At 48.1% G+C, this 23,331-nt stretch overlaps 1 protein-coding gene across 2 annotated transcripts in view; it reads right to left on the reverse strand.

Moving 5' to 3' along the window:
• ABCA4 (ATP binding cassette subfamily A member 4) overlaps nucleotides 1-23,331 on the reverse strand; it is a 183,151-nt gene that overhangs the window by 118,404 nt on the left and 41,416 nt on the right. For both annotated transcript variants that reach the window (XM_075616438.1, XM_075616437.1), the window contains exons 8-9: nucleotides 2,876-2,965; nucleotides 89-329 (exon numbers count right to left, since the gene is read on the reverse strand). In XM_075616438.1, coding sequence (XP_075472553.1) covers nucleotides 89-329; nucleotides 2,876-2,965 — 331 coding nt within the window. The remainder of the gene's footprint in view (nucleotides 1-88; nucleotides 330-2,875; nucleotides 2,966-23,331) is intronic.

Genomic DNA, 23,331 nt, shown 5'->3' on the forward strand with positions numbered 1-23,331 from the left:
GCTACTACGCGCTGGTATTTTTTTTGCAGTTAACTGTTCGCAAAACTAAAACGAATAATTGTTCCGTTACAGTATTGTGTGCACCTACTGGTTGTCTTGTCATATAAGTAATAGGATTCTTTCTTGGTGGAGTTGACTCCCAGGAAGGCCTTGTAGTTATTATCTTCGTACCAGTTGAAGGAGAACACCCTGGCCCCTCCCCCCTCAGGGTAACCGCAGAAGAGGTCAGATAGAGACTTCATTAGCTGGGTGAATGTAGATGGGCCACCGTCCTGCACGATAGGTTGCAGCACCCATAGGAGGTCCTTGATACTCGGTTTCTGGGATAGCTGCAGCAAAACCAGACATTCACATTATTCAATGCTAAGTATGAGCTGAACTGAAAAACAACAGATAAACAAAATACTTTGCAATCTCTGCATTAACGAAAGCTCTGAATACAAGGCTAAAAAGCCGTTCTTCTGGCGCTGGGAGGTGTCTTATGGAATAGCACTGCTTAGTAAATATGGGCCAGTAGGTTTGATTTTCTTCTTTAACAAACTCGTAAGATCAGTGTGTCTTGGTATTTAAATTCCAAACATTAAATATCTGTTTTGAAAGCGTTGTGTTTAGCAGCAGAGATGTGCGGTCTCAAAACTGCTTTGCAAACATTTGTGCCCTTTCCCCCCCTTATTTGCATGTTTTTTACGAGAATTCGTGTTGCGGAGGAATGCGTGAAAGTCTATTTTAGGCAGATTACCGCCACATGTTGTGGCTTTCGGCAGAATTCTGCAATTCAGGTCTCCACAGATGTAGAAGTGCAGCGCACAGCAATGAACTGGATCCACAGGACAGCAGCAGTGTGATGAAGATAAAAATTCTTTATTGAAAAGTCATGGTGCAGACAGGTATGGGTGCAGGAAAAAACCTCTGTCTCTAACGCGTTTCACGCCTTGCTGGCGCTTCGTCGGACGAAGCGCCAGCAAGGCGTGAAACGCGTTAGAGACAGAGGTTTTTTCCTGCACCCATACCTGTCTGCACCATGACTTTTCAATAAAGAATTTTTATCTTCATCACACTGCTGCTGTCCTGTGGATCCAGTTCATTGCTGTGCGCTGCACTTCTACATCTGTGGCTACCTGAATCATTTCTACCAGCAGGAGCACGCTTTCCAGAAGGCACAATGGGCAAGGTCACGTGAGTTGTACCTTTAAATAGTACATAGAGGTATTTTATTGGTGTGTTTATTCAAGTGTCAGTACCAGTCCACATTGGCAGTGAGGGGGTGGGGCTCATATATCTCCATTACCCACACTCACCAGGACATCTATTCAGGTCAGACTACATACGCACCCATATATACCTCACTCATTTATATACCTTATACCCAGCCTATTCCCTTCAATCAAGAAATCATTGTTAATTACAGAGCATGTCACTTGAGCACTATATTTGAACAATGTTCTTCTACCCTGCAATTCAGGTCTGTCTGGTCCGGGTTTTGAAATAAGCGCGGGGAGTTTAAAATCCTGATGTGCGCCCCGTGACTTCTCGTTAATGCAGCGATTTAAAAAAAACAACCTGTATTTGGACGCGGGAAGGTCTCCTGATACACAACCACACAGATCATATACCCGTGCGGGAGATCACTTAGGAGAGGTAAACATGGCCACTAACAACTTATTGGCTGTCCAGACAATGGCTAATGGCACAGGGAAAGTGCCAGTGTTACTACATGCACCAGGTACCGTGCTCGGAACACATGGGAGCGTCCAAATAACTGTGTCTTTCAGTTGGCTCACAGGCAAAATTGCTTACTGGTGACCACATTAGTCTGCTCTTGTGTACGCATACACACACACAATATATTTTGTTTCAATAAATATGGAGGAACAGCTTCAGTTCATTGTGGCTTTAAAGCAGCACAATTTTGGAAGAAAATTATATATATACAGTATATATACACATAGATATATATATATCATATAAAAAGATCATTTGTGAGCACATTCACATGTCTTAGGCAATTCTGCAACCCTGCCTTTCACCATTATCCCCAGCATACAGTGCTTCCACTGCAGCAAGGGATTCTGGGAAATGACATGCAAACCATTGTTACATGGAGCCCATACAGTATAAGCTAATATGTAATTATCTCGGGAAGCAGGGGGTCTCTGGAGCTGAAATCAATGCGGTTCAGCTCTGGAAACCCCCTGCTTCAAACCTATTTAAAAAAAAAAAAAAAAACCATGTGCTGCCAGGAGAGCTCCTTTAAAATCTCACCTTTACAAAAGCAGTAACTAGACCTGTTTGGGTGATATTGAAGAATCGTAGCTATGTGTCTCCAGGCTTTGTAAGCAACACCAGGAAAGTCATATTATTTCCGTGTGCCTGAGGGTTGCAGTGGTAAAGTATTTGCAAAAGAGGATAAGGGAAGATATATTCAGGCACATCTGATACTTGGCATGGACTCCTATTGGAAAACCTGCCATTATTACATCTAAACCGGACAGATTGTAACGTTATGGTTGTCACACATGGAACGGAACAATCACTTCTGTGTTGTAATCCATTCAGTTTATATTGCATGACATGGGGAATATAATTATGTGAAAGGTTTAATCTTATCTTGCATTTTATGCTTCAGTTTCGAATGTGCCAAGTGGTTCCTTTCTTTTCTAAGAAAACAGTTTGGCAGTTACTATAATTCTACATAAATGTGAACATCCAACAAGCTAAAATATGAACTCTGAGGATTGCGGATAGAAAAAAATGAACATGTCTTGTGACACCAAGGAATAAAACTTGGACGTCATTAGCACTTGGGGATGAGTGAGGTTTCATGTTAAGCGAGTGCCGCTCCAAATGAGCGAGGCAGGACGCCGACGCTACTTACTTCTCGCAGAGATTCGGACAGGTTAGATACAACTTTCCCCCAAAATCTGAGATCTATTCCATGTGAGCTGCTGTCTAGCACAGTGGGGAGCTGCAAAGAAATTCCAGAAAACCAATGTTAAAGAAACGGGAAACAATAGCAAATGGAGCATAACTTCTCAGCTTTGCAAGGCGATCTTGTTTGATCTCCTGTGGACCAACATGAAATATATTCATGTATGTACAAAATTATCTAGATATAAAGGGCCATGTTTACTAAGCAGTGTTATACCATAAGACATTTTCCAGTATCAGAAGACACCCGAATGCCCATTACCTTGAATAGCATTGCTTAGTAAAGATGGGCCGATGAATCGGTTGCTCTAATTTTCCCACTTGCCAAGAATTCCGATTGATAAGAATGAAGTAGAAATAGCCGCGTTAGTCCAGTTGCGATAGTGCAGAGTAAATGAGGACTTCAGTGTTAGGTGATAAACTCTTATTTGGACTAAGGCCCGTTCTATACTGTATGCGGCCGTGCGTACCCGTGTGCACGTGCCGCATGCTTTTCCCTGTTATAGAGCCGGGAGCTACAGGTACTGTGTGTGTATGTGTGTGTATATCTGTGTGTGCATGGGTTGTGCGAGTGAACAAAGTCCTAAATAAGATTTTTTTTAAAGAAAATAAAAAAGTTTAATAAATATTTTTTTTTATTATTTGTGCATTCATTGACACACACACACACACACACACACACGCACACACACGCACACACGCACACACGCACACACGCACAGCCATACAAACACACACACATACACACACATACATTTGAGCGCCGGTAGCAGCGCGAAATCATCCTTCCCACCGTCTTCGCCGCTGTCTGTCGGCTCCCCGCTGTGCGCACACGTGGCCCTTGTATAGAAGGGCTGGCTGACCTCAGCCATCTATAACTGCCATGCGCGCGCACGCAGTATAGAACCAGACTAACAATAGATATTATAAGACCAGCTTTCGAGAGTTCTCCTCTCTTCCTCAGGTCTAGGGAAGACCATTGGTCACAAATAAGATCATTGATAAGAAGGAAGGCACAATACAATATGGGGTTTTCCAGCACTACGGGGTTTTAAACATAACAGCCAACTAACTGCAGGGTAACAGTCATATATTATCCAAGTCCAGTCTTTCTTTAGGACTTTATCACAACAAGGTTGCTAATAACAGAGTGAAAAAAGTCAAAATACAAGACGAGGACTGGGTCATTATCCCACTTCTGACACTAATTGGCATGTAATTTGGGTAAGAATAATAGTAATGGGAGGAGTTGTGTTAAATCCATTTGTTCCCCTTTTGTACGTTATTACAAAGTTTACCAGATTAACACCCTAACCCCAGTGCTTATGTGCTCATAGCTGAACTGTTTATCATTTTCGGCTAGCTGTATTGGTATGCGATTTCCTTTTATCTTGATACGTGAGGAATGCCTCCGCAATCTTTTTCTGGTTGATGAGGTCAGTAAATGTTTGCCCCAGAAAAGTTATAATCTGTGTGTTTAGACCAGGAAACAATGAAGCCTCTTTAGTTGGCTCTTTATAAAGGTTTTGCAATCCGGAGAAATGTTCAATGTAAATAACAACGTGAGTGAACTGCTTTCCTTAATACTACTCAAACAGGTTAAGAAATACCTCACAGGGAAGAGCCTGGCTGCCAAATCGTTTGCTTGATCACGTAACTGGAGATAGTGAAGGGGAAGGCCACTTGCAATAGCAGCCTTTCCTACCTCTTAAAGGTGCATGTCTGTGTGAGAACAACATGAAGTAATGGGTGTGATAGGAAAACTACGAGATTAGTGCCATTTGTACTAAACCACGGGTGGCCAACTCCAGTCCTCAAGGGCCATGAACAGGCCAGGTATTAAGGATATCCCTGCTTCAGCACAGGTGGCTCAGTCATTATGTACCGGCGGCACCTTCCTCTGTAAGCACTTTGGGAACCAAGGGGAGCTGAAATTAACACGGTTCAGCCCTGGAGACCCCCTGATTCCTATCCATGTCAGAGAAATAAAAAAAAGGGAGTGGGGGCAAAAAATAGTAGAGGAAACTGCCCCTTTAGTGTAGTTTTTGATTTCAGCAGATTTAATTTACAATGAGGACTCTCAGGGGCAGATTTATCAGGCGCTGGTATGGGTTAGCGCACCCAATGCAGCATTAACTCCCATGGCAATGAATGGATCAGGTGCGCTAACCAGTTCCCGGTGTTTGATACATCTGCTCGTAGGTGGGTTGTTGGTTACTCTCAATTTTTGTTTTCTGCACCCCAGTAATAAAGTCATTAGATTTACTCATGCATCCGCCTAGTCTGACTACCGATTAGGGAATAGGATTGGACAAGTGACAGCGATAAGCGGAATAAAATTGTATTTATGCACATCTGAAGCTTCAGATTCCAGTGTTTAAAAACAGTGAAGATATACCTCCAGAAATTATTTAAAAACACCTATATTTGTCATAAATGTAAGATATACACAATCTGGTTTTAATGTAGTTAAGGTACAAACCTATGTAATCCACCCAAAAGCAACCTTTGTAAGGAATTCAACAAACAAATTGGCTTCCCTAGACAAATCTAACCATGCGCAAGGCAAATATCTAGCTGCTTTTTGCTTCATTGGAAATCAGTTACAAATTGTATTTCTGCATTTCTGTCTGAATGGGGAAGTTTGTCAATCAAATGTTTAATTTACTGTTATCCCTCCCTGTCCTTATCAGAGAACCAAAACTGATAAGAGGAGGAGAAGAGGGGTTTGCTTGGGCAACTCCTGTAAAACAAACAGTAACAGACACAAAAATGGCAGAGGAAACCCAACCCCTCCCAAGCCTCAGCTCACCAGGTTTACAAGGCAACTTCAAAAAATACTTAAAACTACCCACAGATGTCACATTTTGGTAAAAAGGCATCAATCACCCAGATGTAATCCCTTAAACATGTCATTGCCATTGGTACACTTTGGTCCAGTAGAGACCGAGAGAGTTCACTGGCTCATGTGCATGGGCTAACGGTTTGAAGGGTTCTCAGTGTTGGTGGGGCAGTGTACTTACCAGATCCAGGGAATATTGTGTTGTATGGATGTTGTGGTTAATAAAAGGTATGACCCTTTGGAACCTAGTTACGGTGTTTGTGGGCAGCTGGGAAAGGAAGGGGTAAAAATCTATGGTACAGGGGTCAGGTGGGAGATATGTTGCATGCAAAGGAAGCAAGTTTCTTCCACACTGAATAGGTCAACATTTCCCCTACAAGGGAAGCTCCTGTGCCAGCAATGGGTTAAATAACTGTTTGTTCTCGCGGCTGCCTTCATCTATACCAGGGGTGGGAAACTCCAGTCCTCAGGGGCAGGGCCGGCGCGAGGGTTTCATGCGCCCACGCAAAATGTAAAATGTGCGCCCCAGTTGTATAAAACAATAATAAGATAAATAAAATAATAAAATAAACAGTGGCATAGATATCTGATCCGCACCCCAGCACAAAATTTAAATATAAGGGCGCCAAAATACCGGACAAAAAAAAGAAAAACAATTTAAAAAAAAAAAAGTAAATAAAAAATAATACAGTAGAGTCCTGGTTATCCGACCTAAAGGGACCAATACTGTGTCGGATAACCAATAATATCGGATAACCCATAATGGCGGAACATACGGAAAGTATTATACGGCATTTGCAACCCCCCTCTCACTTACCAGGCTTGGCGGCGGCACAGCGGGAGCGGCGCAGGAGTCAGGGAGTGGAGCGGCAGTAAAAGACGATGTCGGCGGAGGGAAGATGTTGAAGCAGCGGGTGGCGGTAGCTGGGCTGTGGCAGGCGAAGACATCCGATCGGAGCAGGAGCACAGGAGACGGAAGGGGAGGTGCGTGCTGTAACACCGGAAGCTGACCGCCGCCCGCTGTCTCAACGTCTTCCCTCCGCTGACATCGTCTTCTACTGCCGCTCCCTAATAATATTATTATTAATGCGCCACTAGGACCTTTGCGCCCTAGGCGACAGCCTAGGTTCGCCTACTGGATAAGCCAGCCTTGTTCAGGGTCCACCAACAGGTCAGGTTTTCAGGATATCCATGGCTCAATCAGTGGCTGAAGCAGGGATATCCTGAAAAGTTGACCTGTTGGTGGCACCCAGGAAACAATCAACACAACGAGACAAGCTTGGTTAACACCTCGTATTCCTTTGCGCAGTTGCTGATGTTTTTGTGCCTTTAGATGAAATGTGATGATGCCTGAATGGAATGCATCGTATGCAGCTATTACACTGCAAAGTCATCTTGATGTTGCAATGTTTGTATGAGTTTCCACCACAACATTACACTACATCTGACAATATTGTTTTTGGACAATTTTACCTACTGACAGTTAGTTCTGCACAGAACTATTGCTCACTTTCTATAAAACAGAACATGCAGCGCCGGCTTATTCAGCAGCAATTCAGCTTCAATTACAATGGGGGTATTGCTCAGCTGAGTACAGTTTCATCCTGAGATAATAATACAAACAATGAAGAGGAAGGTGTTAAGTCCATTTATTGGAAAATATCTACAGTATATTCTTTTACCACCGTTAACAGTAAAGATACCAACACACTCAGCATTTTGTCTGGAATCAACACAAGGAAGCACCCAGCTGTAATAACAGGAGAGTTACAGACAGAGGCTCACTTTACCAGCTACAGCTGAGCAAACCAGATATGCAGTGCTAGAATGGTACTGCTTGTTCTGCGCTCTGCGGGCAGCAGTACGATTTGTTCTGCTCCATGCCAAGAAAAATGTGTTTCTTTTTTTTTTTTTTCCTATCAGAAGATAGGATATACAGTAAACACTGTGTTGTTTTTCTTCTCATGGCTCTCTATCCGGAATGCAAGGATATTTCGATTCGGCACACAAGAATGGTTTGAACAATGTGCCCTGTGGCCCTAAAACTCTGCGCTGCTGGTGCAGTCCCCAAAAAGGACTACATTGAACTAATGGCAGCGATATGTTTAACCCCCTTTGCTTCCAGAGGGGCCAACAGCTCAAATGATTAATAGGTTTAAACTACTGTAGGTGATTGACACATAAGATTTGTTTCCTATTGCTTTCAACAATGAATTTAGAAGGGTGGGGTGAGAGGGGTTTATGGAACCTGTTTGCACCAGCTGAATGATAAAGTGATCAGATGCATATCAAACAGCTGAGAACTTTTCAATATACAAAATAAGATGCTTTATTGTGGACGGATCAATGTTGCAGACCAAAAGCGGACAAGATACCACAATGGTGAAACAAGACAGTTTATATACCGGCAAACAGGGCGGGCGTGGGACATCACCAGGTGCAGTGAATACATTAAATGTGATGGTTAAAGTAATCGAGTACATAGAATCATCACATATAGTATAGGCAATGGGAGGAATTAATCTCTGGGTGCAGACTAAACATATTCGTGATCTACATATACCCTATTCATGTGAAACAAAATATACACAGATAAATAAAATAATAAGCAGCAATACTACTTCCCCCCCTTTTTTCCCCTCTTATTTTTATATAAATCATATGACAATGATTCTACATTGTTACCTAAGCTGGCAATTGTTTGGGGCTCCAGTTATAAATCTGTTAAAATCCTTATTGTGTGTCTAACATAATGGCTGCTTCAGTCAGTGTAACTCAGCACCTACAATGTATTCTTATATTACTAAGGTAACTATCTATTGTTACAGTTTGCAGCTCAAATGGCAGGGAACATTTGCAAGAAATGATCCCAAACAGGAAAGTGTTGCAAAGATCTTGCTCTCCCGGGAAGGTGGGTTAAAACCTGCATAGAAATCAACAGATGTTTTATTTAGTGAGTTTCCATTGAAATGTGTAAAAACATTGTGCCCCAAGCAATGTGGAGATCCGGCCGACCTGTTACATATGCTGTGGTTTTGCCCCCCCCGGGTAACTTCCTTGTGGGAGCAAATTAGAGATTGGCTACAGAGGATCCTTAACCTCACAATTGCACTAGACCCGTGGTTATTCCTGCTGAGCAGGCAGACCCCGGGGATAGCTAAAACAGACATGAAACTGATTGCGCATTTCGCATTGGCCACGAGGTGCGAGATCGCAGCATTATGGAAACAAAATGAAATTCCAGTAATCCCCAAAATTTGGAACCGAATTTGGCACATACGCCAGATGGAGAAATTGACAAGCCTCCTAAACCACACTGGCAAAAATTACCTAAAAGTCTGGACACCGTGGCTGGATCAAACAGATATCCCAGGGGTGGACAGGTCCACAATTTGGCTCTAATAGTGGCAAGTGCGTTCTCCTTTGATGTAGGAGGCGGAAAGAAGGGCTGAGGTTAGAATGTAGTAAAGTTAAGAGACCCGGATAGAAATGCAGACGGTCATAAGCAAGGTGAGATGAGATGGTGACCCACGAGATAGAAATTTGCAGAAGAGGTGTTCCACCCCCACCCCCTCTCCCTCCCCAACCCCCTCCCCCTCCCCAACCCCCTCCCACATAGGGAGTGTTATTGTGTATTTTAATTTTTTTACCAAAAAATGGGAGTTGCACTGTGTTCAATGCCAAAAATCATTGCAAATATTGTATGTACGCATGTATTGTAATACTGTGAAAACGAATAAAATTTAAGTTACAAAAAAAAAAAAAAGAGAAATGTGTAAAAACATTGATGCTGAAATTCAGTGAAACTTACAGAACATCAGTGCAAGTTGACTGGTCTGACCCAGGGAAAAGATAAGGAAGAGACCAGGGCAGTAATGTCACCTGCAAAACGTTCACAGAAAATTTAGATAATTTACAGTTACAGTTGTCTAATTTTTCATGTCATCAATTGCCTCAATTTAATCATATACAGTAATACTAAGTCAATTTTGTCTTATGTATTGCAAATTTAAATAGAAGATTAGAACGATTCCATATCTAAGAGGCCTAGAACACGTTACACTTAAGGGTGTGTTATACAGATCTCAAATATGTCCAGCTATTCTATGTTTCCTGGCTGCATAATGAGCGTCTGCTTGTTGCCTTCAGGAGTGTTGTAAGAGACACTTGAATGAAAACTGAGGAAGCGGTTTGCTTTCTCTCTAATCACATGAACAAGTAGGACCCTGTCTTAGTGAGACCATGTTTTGTTAAGGAAGCCATATCTGTGATACAAAGAAGCAGAGGCCCCAGCATGGGCAGTTGCCACCAGAAGGCTGAGTCCCCCGGTAGCCAAGGCGGCGTGCGCTACGGCATGCGTGCTACATACCACAGCACTGCCCTCTATGGGGCGGGCCCCAGTGGCTGTGTGTGTGTGGGCGTGCACAGAGCTGTGACACGTACGCTGGAATTTTGTCTTCCCATGCCACAGCCAATGACATGGCAGATATGCCCCGTCATGGCCCCGCCCTGCTCTCTCCCTAGATGTTCCCTACAGACCGGCGATCGCGGCTGTAGTCTGTGCACGCGCCGCCAGTTGCGTCTGCAGCAGGGAGGACAGGGGCCGTAGCCTTAGGGATGCAGACCAGCCTGAAGTATGTATTGGGGAAGGCTATCACCCCAACCCCCCTCATGTGGACACTGAAGGGGGTGGAAAGTAGGCAGAGATAAGCAGGGGATCAATCCATAAAGATCGGGGGTAGTGACAGCAAGGCCTCGGATATAGTACAGGCGCGCGCGACGGAGCGCATGGCGTCACATACCTGTACGCGAAGCAATCCGTGGCCTGTCGGATTCCTATGATGTGCCCGACGGGGAGGTGTGGCGGATGCATGCCGGAGGCGGGGTCATCATGTGAGCGGTTCGCCCTCATTGGCTGAACCGCGCACGTGACCCGGCCGTCGCGCGGCAAAATGTAAAAAATTAGTCTCGTAAAAAATCCGCCACGCCGTCACTCTTGTGCGCTGTCGCACGCTCTATGGCTGTCCTCAATGAGTTACGGCTTTTTGTCTGTGCCGCGCGCACCGTCGCACGGACTATGGACACGGCCTCAAGCCGTGCTTATAGCCCCGGCGACGCAATGGCGACGCTGACATCACACTGCAGTCGCTGAAAAAATCAAATTGAAGTGATTTGCAGCGATCTCAACCAAGCCGTCGCTCTGTCGTTGCTCCTACTATAAGCGCACGCGACGGATGTAATACATTTGTTTTGATGCAACGTCGCGTCGCCGGGACTATAAACACGGCCTTAGTCAGAACAATTTTCAGAAAAAGCAATGACCTTGCTGGCCCTGTCTCTGATCACTAAGCACCGCTTCAACATCCCTCGTCAAGATGGATTTCGAGACATCCTCCTCTGCAGCTGTTTGTTCTGCTCCACCAACATCAATCAGGTCTGCTCCTCATAAAGAGGTTCCGGACACTGCGGCGGATGTGGAGATGAGAACAGGTGACGTCAGTCACCTGCTTATGGTGCACGGGAACCCGTACCAGTGTCAACACATCTGGAAGTGGTAGGAAGGATGGCTGCAGCACCATCACAAACAAGCATCACAGACGGAGGCCGTACTCCTGCTTATTGCCCTACTCACAAGACCAGCAAGCCACGGTGTACCACCGCACATCCATTGCTGATCTGCTGCCTCCAGGGCTGGTGCAAGGGTATTTGGCACCATAGGCAAACCTTCAGCTTGTGCTTTTTCTATCTAACAGAGAAATTATAATGTTATACCTAATAGATTTTTTCTAACATTTATATACACTCCCCCCACCTCTCCGTTAATTTAATTCCACCTCTCTCCCTGTCATTCTCTTCTCTCTCATTCTCCCCATACCTCTATCTGTCATTCTCCCTCTCTGTGTCATTCTCTCCCCTTCCTCCCTCTCTGTCATTCCCCCTCCCCTCTCTCCCTGTCTCTCATTCCCCCCTCGCTCCCTGTCACTCATTCCCCTCTCTCCCTGTCACTCTCCCTTCCTTTCTCTCTCATTCTCTCCCCCTCCCTTCCTCATCCTCTCTCCCCTTTCTCTGTCACTCTCCCTTTCATTCTCCCTTTCTCATTCCCCCCCCCCCCCCATACACAGAGGCTGCGATCTCAGGCCTATCGGGCCTGATGGGAAGTTCCTTAGCTGCTGCCGCCTCCTTTCTGCAGCGTGAAATGATGCTGCAACATCATACGGCGTCATGCCATCACGTTGCCATGGCAATGAGACGACGTGTGACGTCGCAGTGTCATTTGACGCTGCGATTTCAAAGAAGAGGGAGGGCGGCAGCACGGAGTAGGTGGCACCAGGTAAGTGCCATGGGGTGGCGAATCTGAAATCCGCCGCTGGCTGGGGCAGAGAGGTATGTGCTGGGGACACTGTAACCAATGCAGGCTAAGGCAGCTGTGATCTACAAGAGGAATCCAGACATGATCCTAATACACTTGAGCAGGAAGGATCTGGGTAGGAGTAAATTATCTGAACTCATTTTCCAACATCAAGCAGACTGTGCCAGGCTCAAAGCTATTATTGAATGACACAGTGATAATCTGGTCTGAGGTCATTCCAAGACTGTCCTGGAGGGGCGCTCCAGTTAGTTGGTCAGGTATGGAGAGAACCAGGAAGAGAGTTCATCCTCTCTTGTAGCAGGAAAGTGCTGAGGCAACTAGAAATTGATACATGGAGAGGCAATTGGCATAGAGGGCACAGGGTACATGTCTTTGACAAGGCACTTGATGTTTTTATATGTAACATCCAACAGGCAGTATATGCGTTAACCTTTTAGAACTTTGGGTCACAGCTTGGGTGGGTGTTCGGCCCCAGTAAAAGGACTTTATGGGCTCTCCGGGTGGTGGAGCTGCCGCGCCAGCCAGCTTAAGAATCCCGGGAAAATGAAAAGATGGAGGCGCCGACTGCACGCTCGGGTCTGTGGTTTGTTCCAATAAGAGATTTGACAGGCTGGAGGTGCGGACTGTGCAGTTGAGCCTGCTCTGCCCAAAATCAAAAGTGGAACGCGCTGGGTGCCAGTGGTGCATTTGGGCCTAGGTATCTACAAGAAGACTGGTAGGCAAGCATTCCCGTGGGGGAAGTCAGCTGAACTATGGCTGGTAAGGATCTCCCGCCAGATAGCACTGTGCAGAATACATGGATGAGGGGAGGGAGGTCAGCTGAAATATTGCTGGTAAAGATATCCCCCAGATAGCAGTCAGAACACATGGGTGTTTCGGTATCCACGTTTACTGGCTGGCAGGGCAGTTTTTATTAATATAACTTGTATGAATACAACTTTACTAATGTTAAAAAAGCGGTGACCTCATTTTAACTTCTACATAAAACCGTGTGTATCTCCTTTTATTTATGTAAGGATGTACATATATATTAAAGGTTCCGCGCTGTCAATTACATAGGCAGCGCCATATTGTCCCTGTTTGCCAGCGAAGTTACTGCGTACCAGTTGGGCTGCGCATGCGCGAGGGAAGCGCGCGAAGGGTAATCATAAGTAGAGACTTGGAGGGGGTTGAACTATGAACTCTGACTGTGAGGAGGTCAGCTGAGGCTGAGGACCAATGGGATGCGAGACTGTGTATGCAGGAACCGGATGCGTGTGGGCGGTGGGCCAGAGCAGCGAGGGAGGTGAAGGAGGAGGTTGGCGGAACCTCGTGTGCGAGAGCAGAGGGTCAGTGACCCGTCTGCTTAGATAGGGTATGCCCACAGCCCCAGGAGTCTTTCCCCCGCCATCGTAGGGTGCTGTATTTGTAAGGACGCCCATAGTCGTCAGGGACGTTTCCTTTTAGTGAGGTTCATATGCGGAGCTGCGGAGCTGCGGCCGCCATCTTGGATTTCCCATCTGACGGTGCTGCAGAAGGGAGAGACGGCGCAAGGCTGGATTAACACCAGGACCCCGTGGAGTGTCAAGGTCATCGTAGTGACCGGAAGGTATCCTTATCTACAAGTGCACCTACACCGGTCACCAGGCGCTGATCCCGCCTCCCACTAACTAATCGGGTTCCCTGAGAGAATGCATATGGTACCATACTTTACTGGTTATGAGACATACTCCTAAGGAGAGTGGCAGAGCCACTTATGTACAGGACATCATCCCAATAAGGTGTGGCCGAGCCACATTGTGTGTGTGTATGTAAAGGTTATATGATAATTCTGCATATCATTTGTTATTCATGTGTGATATAAAAAGGTTGGTTGCATACTGTTGTTGTTAGGTTCTTGCTCAGGGTATAATCTCTATAATGGGGATCCTGGGTGAGTGGAGGCACTGCACCACAAGTGATAAAGGTATACCCCCAGGCTCCCAATATGCGGAGGCTCAGAGCTCCTGAAGCCACAGGTTTATGCACCGTAGTCCCTTAGTTCAGGTGTTCACAAAAAGGGCTACATTTGGAGGCGCTGCTGAGATTCTTAGACCTGGGGTGCCCCCACATTTTTTTTGTCTCTATTGTGCAACCAACCCACATCATGTCGGTGCCCTCGGCGCTCGAGGTGCGCAAGTGGGCCCAACGGCGCGGGATTCCCTTGAACCGTGTTTTCGCGCTGGGCCATGTCCCCGCCATGATCTCGTTAGGCACAGTGACCGAGCAGGTCCGAAAGCTTCCTTTCCTGGACAATGCCCAAGTACAAGACCATTTTTATGACCACGACCAGACCTGGCGCCGGATCTTGTATGCCACTGAACAAGATATATGCCCCGAGGCTTTGCCCCGTATACTGCTGCTGCCCGAGGCTCCGGGGGTGCGCTGTCCCATCGTCCAGGCGGACACCCCTGCGCCCCTGGCCACTTCCACCCCCCGGAGAGAGTATACCCCCACTGCTGGCGCCGCGACGGGAGGCCCCGACCACTCCCCTGACCGTGGCCTGCACCCTCACTGGTCCGCAGCCCTGAGCCTAGGCTCCTCCTCTACCCCGTCCGGCCTGCGGGCTAGCCTCAACCGACTTAGCCTATCAAGATTGGACGCTTACCCTGCTGTCGGGGATAGCTTACCGGGAGACACCTCTTTGCCCGCCTTAGCTGCCGTTATCCACAATACCACCCAGTCGCTCCAGTACAGGAAGTTGAAGGCCTTCTCCGGGGAGAAACCCACGCCCTAAGGGGAAGTAGGGATAGAGGACTGGCTGGATCATACCGAACAGGTACTACCTGAATGGACCTGCACGGACGCGGTCCGTAGACAGCGCATCGTCGAGTGCTTACGGCCCCCCGCGTCCCACATGGTGCACTACTACCGAGACGACAACCCGGAAGCTGATGCGGCGGACCTCATCTACTGCCTAACCAAGGCGTATGGAGCTCCGGTGGACATGTATACTTTGATGTCGAAATTTCATGCGTTAGCCCAGAAGGAAGGGGAGATGGTATCCGATTTTCTCAGGCGACTACACCTGGATCTCTGGAATATGGTCAGGAAAGGCGTGTTGCCACGGAAAGAAGCCAACGGAATACGTACCACTCAGTTGCTGAGGGGCCTCTTACCCCTACACCCCGTGTCGGTGCGGGTCAGTAGCTGCATAACGCCCGGGCAAGCCCTGTCGTTTCATGACTTAATGGATCGGGTCCAAGCGCACGAGATGGTGTTGTTAGGGCGTGACTTAGCCACCGGGAAGAGGCCACCGCCCGGGGGTAAAGAAGCCAAGAAAGTGGACCCAAAGCCCGACGTGCCCGAACCTGGGGATCTCGATCCCGAGGATGTCCCCACCCCCGTGACACCCAGACCTCGTCCCCCGACTGGGCGAAGTCCCCCAACCAGGAGAGACGAGGCTTACCTCAGCCAAATGCAGTGTTACGCATGCGGAAAGATGGGACATTTACGGGCCCACTGCCCCACCTCGCGGAGGACGTCGTCCCGATCGGCGCAGTCGATGCCGTGCCAGCCCCTGGAGGGTGAAAAGGTGTTGCCCTCCTCTCCGAGCCCCCGGATTGGCCCCGCCTCCATTATTCGAGTGGTTATTGAGGGCATCTACGCCGCCGCATTATTGGATACGGGATCTCAAGTGACCATCGTGTATCGGCCCTTCTACGACCAACACCTATACCAACTACCGTTGCTATCTGCGGATGCCTTGCGACTACGGGGACTGAGTCATGAAGATTACCCCATAGACGGAGTAGTAAAGGTGCAGTTAGATATTCTCCAGCTGAATACTGGTAAACATCACCCCATGGAAGTGGAGGCCCTAGTGTGCCCCGAGCCGCAGGACCACCCCAGCGCCCCAATCATCTTGGGGACCAACGCTGACATTGTGCGCGCGGTATTCCGCCAGTTTTTGCAGGAAGCAGGAGAAGCCCCACTGCTGGCCCTAGCGGCCTGTCCCGCCCTTCAAGAGGTCTGCGGTAAAATTGCGACTGAGGAAGAGCATGGCGTCCTCTACAGCCAAGAATGGGGACTGACCCAGATTCCCCCAGGGGAAGGACGAATGATGGTCGCCGCTTGCCATTACCCCCGTCGACGGTCGGAGGATCAGCTCTTCACCTTGGAGAGTGTGGCCCAGGACGAACAACGTTTGGGCTACAAGGTACTAACCTCGGTCAAGGAATGGCCCGGGAAGATCCCGAAGCGCACCTGGGTGTATGTGCAGAATATATCCCCGTACCCGATGACTATTGACCGGCGGCAGACGCTAGGGAGGATATACCCGGTAACTTCCGAGGAGGAGGCCTCGACGGAACTAGCTAGGAGCTCGCCTGCTACCATAGCGCCGGCATTGGAATTTGACTTTGGCGACTCGCCCCTCCCGGATGAGTGGAGGAAGAGGCTACAGGATGAGCTACACGACCGAAGGGGTGTGTTCTCCACTGGTGATATGGATGTGGGGTGCAGTCGCAGTGCCCACCATACCATCTGACTGAGCGACGCCACCCCCTTCCGGGAGCGCTCCCGCCGGCTGGCCTCAAAGGATGCTGACGAAGTGAGGGGATTAATCGACGAGATGAAAACGGCTGGCATCGTGCGGGAATCTCGGAGCCCTTACGCCTCACCCATTGTGGTAGTCCGCAAGAAGAACGGGACGGTCCGTCTATGTATGGATTTTCTTTGTATCGAACCCGACAGTCGGGGAGTTAGTAATGTTCTCGTGATCACTGACCACTACACTAGGTACGCCCAAGCGTTCCCTACGAAAGACCAGAAGGCCGTAACGGTAGCCCGAGTACTATGGGAAAAATATTTCATTCACTATGGGTTACCAAATCGTCTTCACTCCGATCAGGGCCGGGATTTTGAAAGTACACTGATACGGGAGGTGGTGATATTAAACTAAACTAAAACATATACTAAAGCGCTCAACCTATTAACCTAACTTAACTACCTACTTGTGATATATAAGTCTCTAATTATTAATTCCTCTATACATGAATTTATAATGAAAATGAACTGAATCCTGCAATCTAATTTTAAACTGAGGAAGTGGCTGCCTATGGACGAGAATGACACACCTATCCACAAGGAATGCACAATCAATACTGAACAAACACTACAAAACATACAATAAACATAAATGTCCTTGGCGCATTGTCTGGTGAATAACCTGACAGTTAATGAAGTCCAATTGGTCCTTGATGGTAGGGATATTAAATCCGGAATCCAATCTTTCCTGGAGGCCCTTGGAGGTAGTTGAATCAAATCTGTATTAATATAAAAGACAGAACAACCATTGCGCAGTACTTCTGGTCAAGCTTCTACTCCCCCACCGTTGCCAGCTACTTACATAAAAATGATTATAAAAGGGCCTCAAAAGGTATCTTTCACTTCTTCCCCGTCACCTTAATTCTGCTGTGTTGCCAGGTGGGATGACTCCTCTGATAAGTATTTTTTTACAACAATAATCAAAAAGCATTGGAGTATCCTACTTGGTGATGTGAAGCTAAAAAATATATTACCCCAGCATCCACAGATAGTTTTTAAAAAGGCTGACAACCTGAAATTAAAACTCTCACCAAGTTGCCCATTTAACCAGGTAAAGTCACGGAATACAACATGGTTAAAGGAACTAAATGGATACTTTATATGTAATAAATGTATAGGCTGCAAATATGGTCAAAAATGTAAGGACTTCAAGTCAAATGTAACAGGTATATCATTCCCAATTAGGTCATTCATCACCTGCAGGAGCCCTTTTGTGGTCTATCTGTTAGAATGCCCGTGTGGGCTTCAATATGTGGGGCGAACAGGTAGACCACTAAAACGGCGCTTGGCAGAACATGTATTCAATATTAAACGGGGTTTGGAGACACATAGTGTCTCCAACCACTTTAGATTGAAGCATGGGCAGAACCCAGCAGGGTTAATCTGTAAGGGAATTGAATGCCCAAAGCAAAATTGGAGAGGGGGAGATAAAATAAATCTGATATCCAGACGCGAAAGCTTTTGGATATATACTTTAAAAACTCTGACCCCAAAAGGACTTAATATAGAGTTCGACCTGGCTTCATTTTTAAAAAATGGATAGATCAATATAACATTGTTTAGACATCTGCTAGTATATTCCTCAACCTCAATAAACATCTTTTCCTCTGAGTTCTCTATTAGATGCAATAGAGGGTAACCCCCAGTGCAATATAGGTTAACCCCCTCCGAATTCATTTTATAAAGCATACACATTAATTACCTGTATTCTGTCGAGTTAATTTTGTGCTAATGCAGTTTTATTATTTTATAATATCTGATTTACATGTATTAACGATATCATTTGATTGTACATTGATAAATTGTGCAACGTAATGAGCAGGGGTTTCCAATTTGGCTATATCCAATGGGAGCCCTGCATTGACAATCCGGTGGGTTTAAATAGCCCTTACTACCATGGACACTCCATTGCCCCTGAGGAAGTGACGTCAGCAGTCACGAAACGCGCGTAGGGTGGAGTTTCTGTAGCAGTGTTACGTTGCTTACGTCCACGCATGCACGGAGGAACAGGGGAGCTTGAGCGGTGACATCATCGGTGTGAGACGAGGCGCTCCGAATCGAGGCCACGAGGCGGGGACGCACGCTGAATCTTACCCTTACCTGCAGCAACCCAGCATCCTGCCACGCAAGCGGACGGCACATTGTACCACGTATATAGGGACTATAAGCATGTGAGTGCACTGATTTATAGTCTTGTTTTTATTGTATTAAAATTGTGACGGTATCATACCATTGGCCCTATCCCCTTATTTTCCGGTATCACGCTGGAGAGAGGCCTCCCTCTTATCAGAGGAGTCATCCCACCTGGCAACACAGCAGAATTAAGGTGACGGGGAAGAAGTGAAAGATACCTTTTGAGGCCCTTTTATAATCATTTTTATGTAAGTAGCTGGCAACGGTGGGGGAGTAGAAGCTTGACCAGAAGTACTGCGCAATGGTTGTTCTGTCTTTTATATTAATACAGATTTGATTCAACTACCTCCAAGGGCCTCCAGGAAAGATTGGATTCCGGATTTAATATCCCTACCATCAAGGACCAATTGGACTTCATTAACTGTCAGGTTATTCACCAGACAATGCGCCAAGGACATTTATGTTTACCACACTGATACGGGAGTTGCTCACCCTACTGAACATTGCCAAGTCACGTACTACCCCGTACCACCCCGAAGGGGATGCCTTGCCCGAACGGTTCAATCGCACCTTGTTGGATATGTTGGGTACATTGACGAGCCCGCAAAAGACGGAGTGGAGTAAACACGTCGAAGCATTGGTACATGCGTATAATTGCACCCGACATGAGTCCACTGGGTATACCCCGTATTTCTTGATGTTCGGAAGGGAAGCCCGGTTACCGGTGGATGTGCGCCTACGGATATCTACCGATGGGGTATCCAATAGGACGCATTTCCGATACGTTCAGCGACTAAAGGACAGTCTACAGTTGGCCTACAAATTGGCTGAGCGGACGACCGCACAATTAAATGCGGGGAATAAAAGGCGTTATGACCACAAAGTACGTTACAAGGAAATTCACCCCGGAGATGCGGTCCTTTTACGCAACTTAGGTGTTCCTGGGAAGCATAAATTGGCAGACCGGTGGCGGGAGGGTGTGTATGAGGTGGAGTCACAGATGCCGGGTCTTCCTGTGTACCGGATCAAGGATTCTGAAGGCCGCGTAAAAGTGTGGCATAGGAATCATCTGCTTCTCATACCTCAAGTAGGGACGGATGAATTGGAAGCCCCAGCCACTGCCCTAGATGGAGCAGTTGAATACACAGAGGATGGCTCAGAGACTATAAAAATTGCCACCTCTGAGGATACAATGGAGGGAACCTCTCAAAGGGGCCTTCCGGCCGTGGAGGCATCTCCCGAAGGAGCCACGGGTAAAGAGCCTTTTGGCCCGAACATTGATCATTTGACTCCAGTGAGTCAGCCTCTAGACCCACAAAGTCCATGTTTTACACCCCAAAGAGACTGTGCTAATGCTGAACACCCCTCAAGGGTAGAGACGGAAATACCAGTTGAGACTGAGCACTCTGCAGAGGAAGCAGAGGAGGATCAACCCCGCCGAAGTCAAAGAAACAGTCAACCTCCCATGCGAATGGCATATGATCAGTTTGGGGCACCCCATTATGAGGCTCAGCAGTGGGCTCGGCATAGGATGCAAGCTATGATGGTACTGTTTAATGAGATGTGTAACCTAATCTAGGAAGAGAGGGTTGTGTACATAGTTAATATATATGTGGTTAGGTAGTCCAGCGGGGACGCTGGATTCTGGAGGGGGGAGAATGTAAGGATGTACATATATATTAAAGGTTCCGCGCTGTCAATTACATAGGCAGCGCCATATTGTCCCTGTTTGCCAGCGAAGTTACTGCGTACCAGTTGGGCTGCGCATGCGCGAGGGAAGCGCGCGAAGGGTAATCATAAGTAGAGACTTGGAGGGGGTTGAACTATGAACTCTGACTGTGAGGAGGTCAGCTGAGGCTGAGGACCAATGGGATGCGAGACTGTGTATGCAGGAACCGGATGCGTGTGGGCGGTGGGCCAGAGCAGCGAGGGAGGTGAAGGAGGAGGTTGGCGGAACCTCGTGTGCGAGAGCAGAGGGTCAGTGACCCGTCTGCTTAGATAGGGTATGCCCACAGCCCCAGGAGTCTTTCCCCCGCCATCGTAGGGTGCTGTATTTGTAAGGACGCCCATAGTCGTCAGGGACGTTTCCTTTTAGTGAGGTTCATATGCGGAGCTGCGGAGCTGCGGCCGCCATCTTGGATTTCCCATCTGACGGTGCTGCAGAAGGGAGAGACGGCGCAAGGCTGGATTAACACCAGGACCCCGTGGAGTGTCAAGGTCATCGTAGTGACCGGAAGGTATCCTTATCTACAAGTGCACCTACACCGGTCACCAGGCGCTGATCCCGCCTCCCACTAACTAATCGGGTTCCCTGAGAGAATGCATATGGTACCATACTTTACTGGTTATGAGACATACTCCTAAGGAGAGTGGCAGAGCCACTTATGTACAGGACATCATCCCAATAAGGTGTGGCCGAGCCACATTGTGTGTGTGTATGTAAAGGTTATATGATAATTCTGCATATCATTTGTTATTCATGTGTGATATAAAAAGGTTGGTTGCATACTGTTGTTGTTAGGTTCTTGCTCAGGGTATAATCTCTATAATGGGGATCCTGGGTGAGTGGAGGCACTGCACCACAAGTGATAAAGGTATACCCCCAGGCTCCCAATATGCGGAGGCTCAGAGCTCCTGAAGCCACAGGTTTATGCACCGTAGTCCCTTAGTTCAGGTGTTCACAAAAAGGGCTACATTTGGAGGCGCTGCTGAGATTCTTAGACCTGGGGTGCCCCCACATTTTTTTTGTCTCTATTGTGCAACCAACCCACATCATGTCGGTGCCCTCGGCGCTCGAGGTGCGCAAGTGGGCCCAACGGCGCGGGATTCCCTTGAACCGTGTTTTCGCGCTGGGCCATGTCCCCGCCATGATCTCGTTAGGCACAGTGACCGAGCAGGTCCGAAAGCTTCCTTTCCTGGACAATGCCCAAGTACAAGACCATTTTTATGACCACGACCAGACCTGGCGCCGGATCTTGTATGCCACTGAACAAGATATATGCCCCGAGGCTTTGCCCCGTATACTGCTGCTGCCCGAGGCTCCGGGGGTGCGCTGTCCCATCGTCCAGGCGGACACCCCTGCGCCCCTGGCCACTTCCACCCCCCGGAGAGAGTATACCCCCACTGCTGGCGCCGCGACGGGAGGCCCCGACCACTCCCCTGACCGTGGCCTGCACCCTCACTGGTCCGCAGCCCTGAGCCTAGGCTCCTCCTCTACCCCGTCCGGCCTGCGGGCTAGCCTCAACCGACTTAGCCTATCAAGATTGGACGCTTACCCTGCTGTCGGGGATAGCTTACCGGGAGACACCTCTTTGCCCGCCTTAGCTGCCGTTATCCACAATACCACCCAGTCGCTCCAGTACAGGAAGTTGAAGGCCTTCTCCGGGGAGAAACCCACGCCCTAAGGGGAAGTAGGGATAGAGGACTGGCTGGATCATACCGAACAGGTACTACCTGAATGGACCTGCACGGACGCGGTCCGTAGACAGCGCATCGTCGAGTGCTTACGGCCCCCCGCGTCCCACATGGTGCACTACTACCGAGACGACAACCCGGAAGCTGATGCGGCGGACCTCATCTACTGCCTAACCAAGGCGTATGGAGCTCCGGTGGACATGTATACTTTGATGTCGAAATTTCATGCGTTAGCCCAGAAGGAAGGGGAGATGGTATCCGATTTTCTCAGGCGACTACACCTGGATCTCTGGAATATGGTCAGGAAAGGCGTGTTGCCACGGAAAGAAGCCAACGGAATACGTACCACTCAGTTGCTGAGGGGCCTCTTACCCCTACACCCCGTGTCGGTGCGGGTCAGTAGCTGCATAACGCCCGGGCAAGCCCTGTCGTTTCATGACTTAATGGATCGGGTCCAAGCGCACGAGATGGTGTTGTTAGGGCGTGACTTAGCCACCGGGAAGAGGCCACCGCCCGGGGGTAAAGAAGCCAAGAAAGTGGACCCAAAGCCCGACGTGCCCGAACCTGGGGATCTCGATCCCGAGGATGTCCCCACCCCCGTGACACCCAGACCTCGTCCCCCGACTGGGCGAAGTCCCCCAACCAGGAGAGACGAGGCTTACCTCAGCCAAATGCAGTGTTACGCATGCGGAAAGATGGGACATTTACGGGCCCACTGCCCCACCTCGCGGAGGACGTCGTCCCGATCGGCGCAGTCGATGCCGTGCCAGCCCCTGGAGGGTGAAAAGGTGTTGCCCTCCTCTCCGAGCCCCCGGATTGGCCCCGCCTCCATTATTCGAGTGGTTATTGAGGGCATCTACGCCGCCGCATTATTGGATACGGGATCTCAAGTGACCATCGTGTATCGGCCCTTCTACGACCAACACCTATACCAACTACCGTTGCTATCTGCGGATGCCTTGCGACTACGGGGACTGAGTCATGAAGATTACCCCATAGACGGAGTAGTAAAGGTGCAGTTAGATATTCTCCAGCTGAATACTGGTAAACATCACCCCATGGAAGTGGAGGCCCTAGT

Source organism: Ascaphus truei, chromosome 10, assembly GCF_040206685.1.
Source record: "Ascaphus truei isolate aAscTru1 chromosome 10, aAscTru1.hap1, whole genome shotgun sequence".
In the NCBI taxonomy this organism is placed as follows: Eukaryota; Metazoa; Chordata; class Amphibia; order Anura; family Ascaphidae; genus Ascaphus; species Ascaphus truei.